General features: G+C 43.6%; 1 protein-coding gene across 1 annotated transcript in view; it reads left to right on the top strand.

Moving 5' to 3' along the window:
* The window catches only part of ANKK1 (ankyrin repeat and kinase domain containing 1), a 161,446-nt gene that overhangs the window by 122,420 nt on the left and 25,027 nt on the right, over nt 1-13,999 (top strand). The window contains exons 4-5 of the mRNA XM_069614239.1: nt 3,546-3,595; nt 8,141-8,296. Of these exons, the coding sequence (XP_069470340.1) occupies nt 3,546-3,595; nt 8,141-8,296 (206 nt within the window). The remainder of the gene's footprint in view (nt 1-3,545; nt 3,596-8,140; nt 8,297-13,999) is intronic.

Below are 13,999 nucleotides of genomic sequence, written 5' to 3'. Positions count from 1 at the left end.
CTTGAATGTGTGTTCTCTTCTTGATGAGTGTTATTGCTTCGACTTTCCTTTTGGTGCAACCAGTATAGATATGTCTAAATGTGGCCTGGCAAGCTTTACTATATTGTGATTACATGTCTACACTGGTCTACATTGTGTAGCCAGTGTGACATGTTTTCATTGTGGCATGGCATTTTTAATAGCAAAGCATTAATTTTCCTGTGCACTGTTGGTGACTTGCTTGTATTGGATTGGTGTTACCCCACAAAACAATTGCAAGCACTCTGGCTTTTTAGCCAATTTTTCTCAGAAAGTGTGCTGTATATTATATTAAAACACATATTTATATCTTTCTCATAGTGCAGTGTGTGGCATATCCCTTCAGCAGCACGTTTGTGCGTATTGCGTAGGCGTGGTAATCTAGGCCAGTCCGGAGTGTGGCGTGACCCCTGATTTGTTGCTGAGTTGGGGGGCCCCCTCAGCATGGCTCGCGGTTGGGCCCCCACATTTTCAGTTACGCCACTGCCAGTAACCAGAGACATACAGTCAATAGCTTGACATCCTACCAGCTGGGTGAATTTAGGGTTTGGGATCAGGAAAAGTGACTGATTATACGCACGGACAAACAAAGCCCCTCCCCCCACGCTGCCTTCCTGAAAAGGCTTCCCAGTGGGCCTGAGCCCCCTCAATCCTTAACTATGGAGCCGGTACAGGTGCTCATTGTGTTGCTTTGATTTTGATGTTGTGAGTAAAGTTGCGGTCTTATAAACATGGACAGTGTGTTGAGAAGCCTGGGAACCAGCTGCCCATTGGCATAAGGGTCGGTAGAGTGGAGAGACACTCCTGGTCAAGCTTTATAACGGATGCGAGCAGGGTCCAGCAACAGACCCCCAAGATATTACTTATGGTGTTGCACCAGCATGCCCGTGTGTGCTGTGCTGCTTTTATGAGGGACCCGGCTTTCACCTTTAAGGAAGATGTCCGCGCTACGTCCTGCCAGGATGCTCTCCTTGACTACACGCACGGGGCAACCCGTGGGTGCCGCAGAGTAAATGCAGTTAGTAACTGTGCCTGTGCACCAGCTGTGACGTATCATTTCATATTAGACAGAGGGCCTCATTCCGAGTTTGCAGGCAGCCATGGCGCTAATAGCTATTAGCACCATGGCTGCCTCCAAACCTGGGTCCGGGTCCGGTCTGGCAGAATGGGGACTTACCGGGTCATTCCGACCTTGGAGGACCCGGTAAGTCCGCATTCTGTAGACCATTCCCCATTCTCAGTTGAGCCTCATAGGGCTCAATGGGAATGGGGAAGGCGCTAATTGCATGCCCGCAAATAGCAGGCCCGTTATTAGCTCCCTGGTCCATTAGCGGGACCTCGGAATTGGGCGGTAAGGGTTTAACGGCACCGGTCTCCTTACCGGTGACCGTTAACCCTTACCGCCCAACTTGGAATGAGGCCCAGTGTTATGTTGCCACTCGCTTCCCTTATTTATTCTTTCGGCTGTGGCAAGCTTATATGCCCTGTGAATTCTTTACTTGCATGTGTATTAATCAGTCTACATGTCTTCTTGTTATTCCGGCCCTTTAATTAATTGAATACCTCCTTTTAAGGTGCTCTAGGGTTTAAAGTCACGGAGCAGTATTCTTGATGCATTTCTTTCACAATTTCATTTTATGAATTGTGGTGTTACTATGAACTATGCATACATTTTGCGTAAAAGACAAAATGAACGATATCCCTCAGCCCCCAATATCCGCATAGCAATTATGCAATATAGTAATTAAGTACTAGTACCTTCATCTAAAAATTTCAGCCACAGTCCAAATCCTCAAACATAAAACACATGTTAACCTATTTTTTCAAATGAAAGTGCAATATTTCCAATTTACTCTAGTAATGGTGTGTCTATAATGGTATCTGGCCATTGCATCGAATGCAATACCATCGAATACCTTACCATTGAAAAAATTGCATCGAAAAAAAGCATTGAATGCATTTTTTTTAAAGGTAAAGGGTTTAGTTTAATTTTAATGGGTTTTCAAGGTTAAAACAGGCGGGGACCACCATAAACAATATATTTTTTTTAAAAGCATTCGATGCAATTTTCTTTGATGCATTTTTTTAGATGGAATGGTATGTCGATGGTAGGAATTCGATGCAATGACTAGGAACCGTCTATAATGTTATGATCATGCTATACACAAAATAGCCTCTGGGGGGCTATCAATAGGAGCCCCTGAGAGCAGAGGATGAGGGAATCAAGGGGTGTTTGGAGGGTCAGTGCCTGTAGGGGAGAGCTCCACGCATGCATGCGTGGTAACACCTGAGAGTGTGATTATCTGGCACGTAAGAGGGGAAAGTAAACACAATTAATCATGAATAGCAAGATTTCCTCTAAGAAAAGATGGAGGATATTAAGCAAGGCCATGCACATGATGGGGTCGTTGAGTTCCTTTCTCCATCTTTTGGCCTCCCTTTGGCTCCAGATGCATGATTTCAATATCTCTTTCTGTGATCTCTGAACACCTGGATGCGGTAATCTCTTATCCTGCAACCTGAAAACCCACTGATCTACCGCAAAGCAACCACAGTCCCCACAAATACTTTTCAAAATCTCAGCTAATGGCGGCATCACTACTCTATACATCTGTGTGAGTCACTAAAGTGATGATTATTGATAATCAAATCACCTTTTAAGTTCTGCTTACATTGAATATTTCTCAGGAAGAACTTATGTTCATCAGGATTCCTTTCACTAAAACATATATTGAACAGGTAGGCCTGCGTAACATATGACTCTATCTTAAATACATAACAATGTGTCGACAGGCAAACATTTCAAATGTGGTTCCTGTCTACGGAAAGTAAGATAATCCATTTCTTTCCCAAATAAGTATTATACTGGCAAAAATGAAACATTCAATAATGCACACATTTTTCAATATATTTTTAAAATATTCTTTGTGCTACTAAGCTATAAATGAATTGTTTTAAAAAGTACATGCTTTTGGTCCATTTCGTTCCTATTTATTTTAGTGGTACTCCCTCTGTAATGTTGAATGTTGAAAGACAAAGTAACATGGAGCTGTAATTCTCACTTTCATGTTTTTGTTAAAAAACTTTTGTGTAGGGTCTTTAGATTGGACGCTTTCATGGATGTTTTCTTAATTAATCCATGATTCACATGCTCTCAAGAAAGAAAGAACACATGTTCTGGTTGTCCTTGTACAAGAAATTTAAAAAGTAAAAAATAATTTATCTAACAATGTCGTTCAAATGTTGGACTTTGTTTAAGAACCCCCAACTCTGTTACCATTTCGGTTCACTTATTCTTTCAACAAACTTCTTTAATGCCTCAAGAAATGGGACTAAAGCTTTATCGAAAAATGAAAAAGGTGTGTATTTAAAGTACATTGAATAAGTGTTGCTAAATTGCCCATGCCTCGCTAGAGGGATGCGGGCACTACTGACTGAACGGTATATGCTTAATGTCTTAGAGATGGTATAACTTTTCATCAGCTGACTCAGTGATGTACCTTTTTAATCTTTGTTTATTTCTGCAGCTTTGGACTGGTAATATGGGAGGTTCTCACGCAGAAGAAACCTTATTCAGGTAAATTACTTTCAAGCAGCAGGTGATCGTATCCTTGTCCCATACTGCTATAAGGGTGGCAATTGTAGAATAGCTCAGAACGTTAATGCACTTTCCACAGGGATCTCGACTGACCTGCAAAGACCCATATTGGGATCTCTTTGGAATGACAAATCTGCTTAAATTCATCTAATTCCTTGAGTTGTTATACTGGGTGCTGGCCAAGTTGACGAAATGTGTACAGTGCCACCATCTCTAATCCCCAAAGTGCCCCACATGCACACAACTCCAAATAATGTATGCTGTGTTTTATCTGTCAGGGGTGTAAGGGCTGACGGCAGATCTCTGCACTCTAAAACAGCCCAAAGGGAATGCACATTGTCATTAAATCGTGTTTATTTCACAACAGCCGCTGAGAGAAGCTAGACAACTCCTTGGAGATATAACTAACCTGAGTCTCCCTGCACCACAGAACAGATATAGTATGCATACATTTCCAGAACAGTTAACACACTCCAACATTTTCCTCATGTTCCCTTACAAAGTCATCACCCAAAATACAAATGGCTTAGTCCTACACAAGGAAATCTAGTCCCCAAAATCTCATTGGCTGTCTTCACTGTGCTACCACCCCCTTAGACACAATTTCACGACATTGCAAATACAAGCCTAACCCTCTTCCTGGGTTCCTTTCTGCGAGACACACAACCCTAACATGGGCATATAATACAGCTTAAATACCAATTCTACTTGGTCACAGACCTGCAATTCTAAATCTGCACGTATGGTTTGTGTATGGGCACTTTGAGGCTATAGAGAGCTAGCAAAAGGCTGCCTTGATCGGCACTAACTCTTTGTTTCTGCACTCTGACACTCTGGATACCTATTCTTGGCATCCTCTCATGTCCTTTCATAATTCGATTACCATTTCAATCCAGCTGGCCTCCTCCCATTATACTCTTTTCCTTGCTAATCTATGTGACCTTCTCATAACCCCACAGTCATCTTCGCTTCCAGTCCTCCTTTTACAATTTTAGCCACTAACTCCAGATTGACACTGCCAGGTGGCAAATGCTTTTTCGGCCACTCGAACAACAATTTCCAAGCTGAAAACCCTGGGCCCATCGCTCTGCATCCTATCTCAGCTCCAAATAGCCGCTCCCATGTAGTTGCAGCTGCCACTCTGCCAATTGATGCCTTTCCAGGCAGTCTTCTGAATACGATGGAAATCTATTTCACATGCCCAGGCCTCAGCTTACGTTTGTTCAAAACTACTGCAACCTCTCATAATGGGTTTCCCATTCAAGAGCCTTTTTCCACTTTGTATGAATCTCTGCAATTTAAATCTCATTGTGCCAAGTTACACAATGTGCTCCCATATTATGTTCACACAATCTTCATCATGTTGCTACATGTTTGCAAATCTAAAATGTATCACAGTAGACACAAGGTAACACTAAAAGTTATCTTTAACCAACCTTAATTGACTATTCTAGTTACATGCAAAACTGTAACGTTGTAACCAGGTCACTTCCTTTCTTAACATTAATATGGTGAGCACAACGTGCATATCTCATTAATATTGAGATTACATCCATCTACCCCAACAGGGCTGACCCCATTCCATACAGCCACTGTTCCCCTGCCCCCATCACCAAGTGGCTATCATTACTGATCTCAATCAGTGTACTTTGCAAAACTGAAGGTTGATGGCTGGACGATTTTAAATTAATCATTCCTGTGGCTTTGCTCTGGGCAACTCCAAAGACTATAGTTTTGTAGCTTGCTATGCCATTACAGAAGTAGAAAGTCCATCTGCAGGGGTGTCTGGGGATGCTTGTGGTCGGGTCCAGCAAGGGTATGACCTAGCAGTCGGATGAAGTGTTTCTTCTGGGGTCAGACTAAGTCTGATTTCCATATAGTGAATTGCTTTGCTTTAATGATATGAGCTTCTTTTAGTGGCACAGTTCTTCTTTAATCTCACAGATTAATTTCGTTTTGCTTATTGTTGTTATTTCCCTTTCGTTTATTGTAATTGTGTTGAACATTTTATATTATATAGGTCTTACCATTATAGTGGTTTTGTTGTACAGCATCCCACTGCCCGTGGGCCATGGTGCAGCACTTTTTAAATTAAAAAATAAGTAAATAAAACTATAGTCTTTGCCCTTCTGTAATGATATTCAATGCTACAAAACGATGACCGGGAGTGCTCTGTAGACCAATTGCCAGTGGTTAAGATTAATTCATAAACTTGCAACCATCAACTTTCAGGAATTTCTCCTAAAGCTGTTGTTTGGCTTGGGTGCATTGTTTCTGATAAAAAACTTTGTAAGGGTTGTGATGAATCGGAGGATGTCGTCCCTTTTCCTCTAGGGGGAGACCTTTCCCATGGGGTTAGGCGGTGTGGCCACAGTACAAAATTCCCCCTGGGTGTATTGCACCGATGGAGGATCACATGGGGAGGGAGGACTTCTGTTGGATTGGGGACGACTAGTCTCAGGGAACGCGGTATTCCCCCGCCTTGATGCATCCAATCTCTTCTCAAATACCAAATACCCCTATAAGTAGAGCAAATGTACTCTGATGCAAGGCCCATCACTTTACGATACCCGACGAACCTAAAATACAAGAGAATACTAAGTATCTTGTTTCTAAATTGAAACAAGTACTGTGACGAACAAGATCATGAAGAGTCCGAGGATCACTCTGAAGAAACGGAGTGAGTGGTATAGCTTTTCTCAAGATGTAATTTGCCCGAATTAATACAGCTGTCTGGCCCCGGAGTTCTTCCAGACAGAGGAAGAACAATCTTCTGAGGAGGAAATACGGGACTCCTGTACGGGGCGGACAGAGAGAAGCCAAATGGAAGAAGCCACGTAGCGAGGAGAAGGAGAGCCCAAATGTGGCCCAAGCTGGAGGGACTGCTTGGGTTTTTTGCTGATACGTTCCTCAGGGCACCACAGACTGCAGTGAACCACTTGCAAGGGTGGATGCACAACCGGGCAGAGATAGTTGTCTGCGGAACCACCGCAGACCCCACCATTCACCAGGGAGCTGCCAGAGCCGCGAAGATCAACGCAGACGAGGTTGGGGAAATGCTGGTACCTGTCAAGAGGAAGGAAACAGGTACAGGAGTTTGCCAGGAGTTGTTAGTGGTCCGGGTGAGCTAGAGAGTGAATATAAATATGTGAGAAAGAGGGCCTGGGACCCTGAAGGGACATTGCAAGTCTGGGGTCATCACACACGTGGAAATGAAAGACCCTGGGAAACCCCAAGAGAAGAGAATCATATGTTTAGCAGGAGAGTGAACTGAACAGAGATAACGAATGGTGAGCCTGGGACCCGCACCCATATAACAAACCAAGAGAAACCAAGTTAACAGGATTAGGTGTTTGGCAGGAAAGCGAACGAAACACCTACAATATCACCAGAATAAGTAAAACAGAGGAGTCATATGTTTGGCAGGAAAGTGAACCAAGATATGGGACGCGCACCCATGTGAGAGATTAAAAGGGTCAAGGACCCCGGAATTGGGAAAGCAGAATTTTACATTCTATAATGAACTGCATCAAGTTGACAAGACACAGGATCGTGAAGCTAAACAACTTATCCTTGGGGATTGTACACTGACATTTTCCTAAGAAGATAAAGGGGCTCAAGAGCCAAAAATGAGGGAAACTGAGAAGAACCCTAGTGTACAGGAGCATAACATTGTTAATTTCATCACATTCCATTACCAGAAAGACTGGGAACTTTTCTGTTGATTGAAAACACACTTTAAGAAGAGACTATCCTTGCACAGTTACTTTAGGTCATTAGTGTTGGGGGCAGAGGCGGTTTTTGGACACGACATCGACAGCCTCTTTATTTTCAGACTTCCTGACAAAGTCACTAGTTTCCTTTGAGGTAGGGAAACCCCTCTTAGTTTTAGGGCTAGATAGACATTTGTTCAACCTTTTATTATTTAATAAAACTTTATATCCAGAAAAATGCAACCATTCTATCTGAGCCTTACTTCTGCACCCTTACCTTGCTTTGCAATAAATACTAAAAAAATACAGATATGACAAATGCTATACACATGTCTAAGAAATATTGTGCGACAAAGTGCTTGTAGGACTTCACAGCCTTCCTCTCTGTCCCCTCCAATGACATCTCAGTATCTCAACCCAGGGTGAAAAATATTTGCAATTGGTCCACTGGAATTTTCCCTCCTGTATTGCTGGGCTAGAAATATCAGTGCAAAATCTAGCCCTCTTTGGTCATATTTTCATGGGGACATCTTCCTGTGAAGTAGAGTAGAGGTCTGCAAACTATAGCTCTCCATTTGGTTGGAATTAAGACTCTCTGAGCCATCATCTTTGACTAAACTGGATAGGGCTGATGGAATTTGTAGTCCAAACATCTGGAGAGTCAAAGGTTACAGACCCCTGGCTTTCAGCCAGTTGTGGGTGCACCACCGTTTTGCCACCAGAGACGCTATTAAAACTTTGCCGACAGCTGTGGGTGCACCAGTTTGTTTTCAGCCAGTGATGCTAATACCCTCTCTTGATCCCGATCTAGGTGCCAGCATGATGACCATCATCATTAAAGTGGCAGCTGGCAAGCGGCCCGCCCTGGAGGACATTTTGGAAGAACGTCCCGTGGAGTGCGAGCAAATGATCGACCTTATGCAAAGGTGCTGGAATCAGGAACCGATGAAGAGGCCGGCTTTTAAAGGTACTGCTCTGCCAGGGCAGGTCACGATTCAAGCCCTGTGCCTGTGTGAACAATCTCACCATCCTTTATCCCAAACAATGACAATACCTTGCTCAGAGATCTTGGGCGCAGCAGCAATCGTTGGTTCCTATCACACGAGGGCTGACATAGCTCCTTATCCTTCTGAGGTCGATACATTGAATACCATCCTATCCCGTAATATTAATACTTATTGTTACTTTGCATAAAAGCTGGAGGAATCAAGCTTGAATTGCTGTGGGAAGTTTAATGTTATTATTTTCCTCATTGAATGACTGTTACTTGTGTGCAGTCCTGTGCAGGAATATAGGGGCATTGGGGGAATCTGCTATGTCTCCTGCTAGAAATATCCTAATTCTCATAATAATTGAAGAAGAGAGGGTCAGTGGGGGATTGGAAGGAGGAGAAAGGAACTTTTCTCATCTACCTGCTGCTACCATCTGGAAAATAAATTCACAAATTCAACTATGTCTCAAATATCTCAATGTAAAGCAGACGCCAATCTTTAGTTAAAAGGGTGTAAATGCACTACAGTGAAAGGTATTGTCAAAAAAGATAATATTAAATCTACAGAGATACTAAAAAAAGCCTTGATGTCTGGCCTTATTGGTGGCTATTACCCAGCTGCGACATTTCAGAGTTGTGCCAGATTGGGTGGAAATGGCGCCCGCCTGTTTTTCGGGGATGGTGGATTGGAGATTCGCCTATGGATAGGGTAGTAGGTCAAGAGACCTTTTGTTAAAAGTCGTTTTGAGGAAAAAAAAAAACGATTTAGAAAAACCGCTCCGTGACCGCACTGAGCGGGCTTTCTAAATCAAACTGTCCTGCCCATGCGCACAGGGGTGGGCAGCCACGCCAGGTCCCGGAGGCGCTGACAAGGAAGACCGGGTAAGTGTGTGTGTGTGTGTCGTATGTTTCTGCATGTTTCTGCATGTTTGGGTTGGGGGAGTCTTGGATGGGTAGGGAGGTGGGGGGGCTGAGGGAAGGGCGTTAGGTGGGTAAAACCCTGTTTTCGAATTAATCGCACTGGAGAGGGGTGCTGGTAGGAGTCACGGTGTTGCTGGTGGGGGAGAGGCAATGTCATTTTTTAGCTTTTTTTAGGCTGCCAAAAATAGGACAAAATAAATAAATAAATAAATAAATAAATCGGTCGAAAAAAACCGGTCTTTTGGTTGAGCGACCTACAAAATGCGATAATATGACATAGAACTATGGATAGAAGTGTAGAAAACATCACAGTGTTGTTCGGTGGGGTTAAACGAGCAAAATTCCAGGAAAAGGGGTGGAACGCTATATGGCAGTGAAAATGGTAGATGGCAAACTGATGAGGGTGTTTTACCTTTGGGCCGGTTGACCACTAGAAGCAAGCTACAGCTCTCGCAGGGATATTGATATGCACACTGAGGGGGGGGGTCATTAAACATTGGGTGGTAAAGGGAAATCTGGCTGTATTTGCCAATTAATGCCAGATTTACCATCTGCCCAATTCAGGGCTAGTTGGTATATATTTACCTCTGGTGGTATTCCGAAGGAGTAAACCAGTGCTAAATAAGGCTGAATTTCATCAACTGTTTTTGTCTCCAGGCAAATGTTGGAGGTACAAATTCCAAATTTGCCAAACAGCCTTGTGATTTTTTTTTTTGCTGTACATAAGTGAAGTGTAGCATAACAAGAGTTTAGAATGGGTCATGGTAAGGGACTGAAATGGTGGCCACCCCTCGGGCCCCCTTTTACCACCTCAGCTAATGCATAAAAAGGTCATTTAGTGACCCTGTTATAATTGTATAAATGTACAATAGTGATATGAACCACTAATGCACATTATACATCCCCACCATCAAAATGAAGGTGGAAATTGACATAAAAATAAATACTTCAGAGGTCACCATCGGCCGAGGTGATATTTCTGCACTACCACCGGGGGTATTCCAGAAACACCACCCCTGCCAGTGCAAACTCTGAATAGCACAGTGTTACAGAAATACTGCTGGCGGAAGTGGTATTCACGATGGGTAGAATTTCGGCAAAAAGTATGGCCAACTCCTAATGAGGCCTTTAGTGTTCCTGCCCAGGTCTACTCTAGTATGTGATTGCATGGAGTGCCAATGATCTATAGTGCACCTCAGAGCACATGAACATTCGCAGGCTATGAGCTTATTTAGGTAAAATATGACTCGGGTATATTGGCAAATGTACATCTGGCATAGGTACCAGCTGGTGCCATGCCAGGACTGGTCTCACTCAGCTAGTTCTGCTTTATAAGACAAAATACTTTGCATGATGGGAAATATAGTACCACAATTATTACAGAAAAATGAACTACGGGTCCTCGAATGCTAATGAATGGTCACCAATAGCTTGCACTGGTTGGCATCATCTAATCGCATACCTAACCGGTTTTTCCCAAAGAAAGGCAAACATTTTTGTTGTAAAATATTTAAATATAACATTAGAACATTAACTATGACAAATCTTTAAGATTGACCCTATACATACAGTGATAAAGTCTGGTGCCCAAACAGTGTAGTAGCTATGGAGCTAGGGATCACCTTAAGTTAATGGATGTCGGACAGGAAGAAACATACGGGCATCCCCAGACCACCCCTACATGGTCCCTGCAGAAAGGCAGGGGGGCAGTCGCAAGAGCATTCCCACACCCACAAACACCAATGACAAACAGGATAAATGAGTCTGGTACAAGCCACTTGATGAGAACCATAATCATAATACTGGAATCCTACAAGGCCGATGGTCAGACACAAACCCCTACCCTATGAATTTGTGCCTTTGTCCTTTTGGGAAATGGGTGCAAATATATTTCTTTCTTTGTCACTGATGCCATACGAATCATTCAACAGTAGGAGTCAGAACAGCACAGATGGCTGGATGCCCACTGATACAAAGTTGTGTTCAACAAACAAACATGAAATAAAACTTAGGTATATACCTGCCAGGGAGAAAACAAGCACTGTTCTCACATTTCCGATAACATTGCAGAGATTACAAATTTGCCATTTCCCTTAGTGTTCCCTTACTTACCCAAGCCTATTTTGAAATCTGATTTACATGCTAGGAAAACAAAGGGAACCAGTTCACAGTAGGCAATGTCAGCAGGATGACGCCAACGAAGAGGGAAGGAGACCGCACATATGTCCAGGGCAGTTTGAAAATCCAGGGTGGAGCCAGGCCTTGATGTAATCTCAGGCCAGTCCCCTTTCAGCCTACATGACAATAGGCAATGCTCAACCACAGACCAGAACAAGTCACACAACACAGGTGCAATCTGTGACTCTAAGCACCACCCAGGGGGAGTGAAAACCAGACTATAAATGCTCAGTCAAAAAGGGTGGGGTGTTTGAGAAGGAGCTGGATCAAGGTGTTGGGAGGAGATTGGAGAGCCAACAGTCTATAGAGAGGAGAGCTGAGAGGAAAGAGTTGGAGGTTGGAGGGAGGAAGTTGCATCCACCTCTGTCTTACATGTCTGCAGTTGGACCCAAGACTCAACCAAGACTGTGATGCGTTGGCCTCAAAGGGCCCGAGCCATGGAGTCTCTGGAAGTGGATTAAGGAACCCGGAGAAACCTGCAACTGGAAGACAAAGGCCAAGGTGCTCCACTATACGTTGGAGAGTAGCCAAGATGCGACCAAAGCCAGGGACCTTGGAAGAAAATGTTTTGTTGCTCACGATTCAATATTGCATATTCTGTTTTCTGCATATGTCTGTGGAACTATTGTTAGAAACATTTTCTTTGCCAGGCCTTTTGAGTTGAACCACCTCCTGATTAGATTGTCTTCCCTGTTCAGGTGTGAGGCTGTGCACAGTCCATAGGCCATTGACTTATTTGAACCCAAGCCTACCTTTAGTTGCCAATTCATCCCCTTAGAAGATATAGTTATTGCACCTACCCTCATTTTCCCAAACTTACTTATTCTTTGGTGAACTAATACAACAGGTAAATTATTCTGATCAACTTGTCTAGTGTTATGTCTCTGCTTGGAGCATTCTGTGACAAAATGTACAAGGATCTGCACTAAATGGAAAAGGATGTAATGAGCCTCTTGGATAAACAAGTTATGGCAGCATTTACCAAATGTATAAAGCAACATTAAAACTGACAGATGCTAAATCACATCCATTATGCACTGTTACAGATCTAAAGCAGAGTTTAGCAATTGCATTCTCCATTTGTCAGCATGCACACCCAATACATGCTTTTTGTGAACGCTGTGTTTTTGCATGTTATTAAGTATCCAATTTAAGCACCGCAAAACACCAGTAATGGTGTTATTGGAGATGGAAATCTTAGTCCACCTGCTATAGAGCAGTGGAATGGGTCACGCGGGGTGTGGGTGGGGGGAGGGTGCAAATGAAAAGGTGAATTTATGGCAGGATGGCTGCAATGTTCGGGGAACACTGATATCTCTTATGTTAATAACGTAATTCATGAGTTCTGGAGAGAGACGTGACTGTCATGTGAAGGTGGTCTTTCCCCGATGCAAACTCAGAATAAATGGCCACACCCCAGTAGGGAATGAGAGCAGGAGAAAGATTGGAAGTCAAACAAAGGTTTTATCGGGTGAACGATGCACGCAGAGGACTCTGTTGCTCTGAGAGCGCTCTGTCAGCAATACAGAGACAACACATTTTTATTATGCACACTTCTCGTCATCAGTGACAAATAGTATAGGGGTTGAATATTGCAAGCTCATTGGTTCATTACAATGCTGCAGTATAGGCCATACTAGGAAGATGCAGCTTGATTGGCTGGCGCAGAGCTGTTGCTTCTCGCAGCACGTGGGTCAGCTGGGCTCATCTGGGAGGGGTGAAGGTCAGGCCGGGCCCACAAGATGCAATTATTCTAACTAATCTAAACTACACAATACTCATTGGAATGCTAAGAATAATGTGAAACTTAAAACTTATTCCAGAACGCGGGGTCGCCAGTAAATCGTGGGTAAACATATACACATTCTTAACCCAGGTCTCTCTGGGGGCAGGTGTGCAGTGGTCCTTTTTCCCAGGTGCCTTATTTAGGGGTTTCAATCTGAGATTTATTCGCCTGGTGCCTTATGGTTCAAACGAGTGGATTGATCAGTGGAAGTCCATGGAGACGATATGATTACATAGGATTAAGTATATTGGGGGCAATCTGGGGTGGTCCGTGGGGAAGGGTCCCACCAACTGCTACATGAAAGGAGAAAAGAGACGCAAAAGGCTGTGCAGGCAATAATTTTCGAAAGGTGGGAGTTGAAGGAGCAGTAACAGGTTTGTGGAGATGGATGAACGCGCTGGCCAGGGCAGCCACCAGTCACGCCAGGGCAATGAGCTCAGAGGAAGAAAAATAATACTTTCTTAGTTTGCAACAATTCGCGCCTAGGCTTCCGTGAAAAAAAGACTGAGGCAGCGCAGACAGGGGAGGAGGTGGTGGGGGTGTCAGAGCAGGCTGTGGGCAGCGCTGGATAGGGGGAGAGAAGACCTCTTAGAGATCATTGTGCGGCCTAGTAAAAAAGATTGAGTCGTAGGTGGCACAAAATGGAGTCTGAGTGTGTCATCGAATGTCTTCCTTCTACTGTCATCAGTGAAAGACCATAGGGACGTCTCCCTGCAATGGGATGAGCAAATAGACTTATTTCATGCAGAATGCACAGGACGGGTGTCAAAAAGACCCTTCCTCCCTTAACAATG

This window comes from Ambystoma mexicanum, chromosome 9 (genome assembly GCF_040938575.1).
Source record: "Ambystoma mexicanum isolate Mex_15411 chromosome 9, UKY_AmexF1_1, whole genome shotgun sequence".
Taxonomy (NCBI): Eukaryota; Metazoa; Chordata; class Amphibia; order Caudata; family Ambystomatidae; genus Ambystoma; species Ambystoma mexicanum.
Note: the sequence above shows the minus strand (reverse complement) of the source record. Positions and strands in the feature narration are given on the sequence as shown.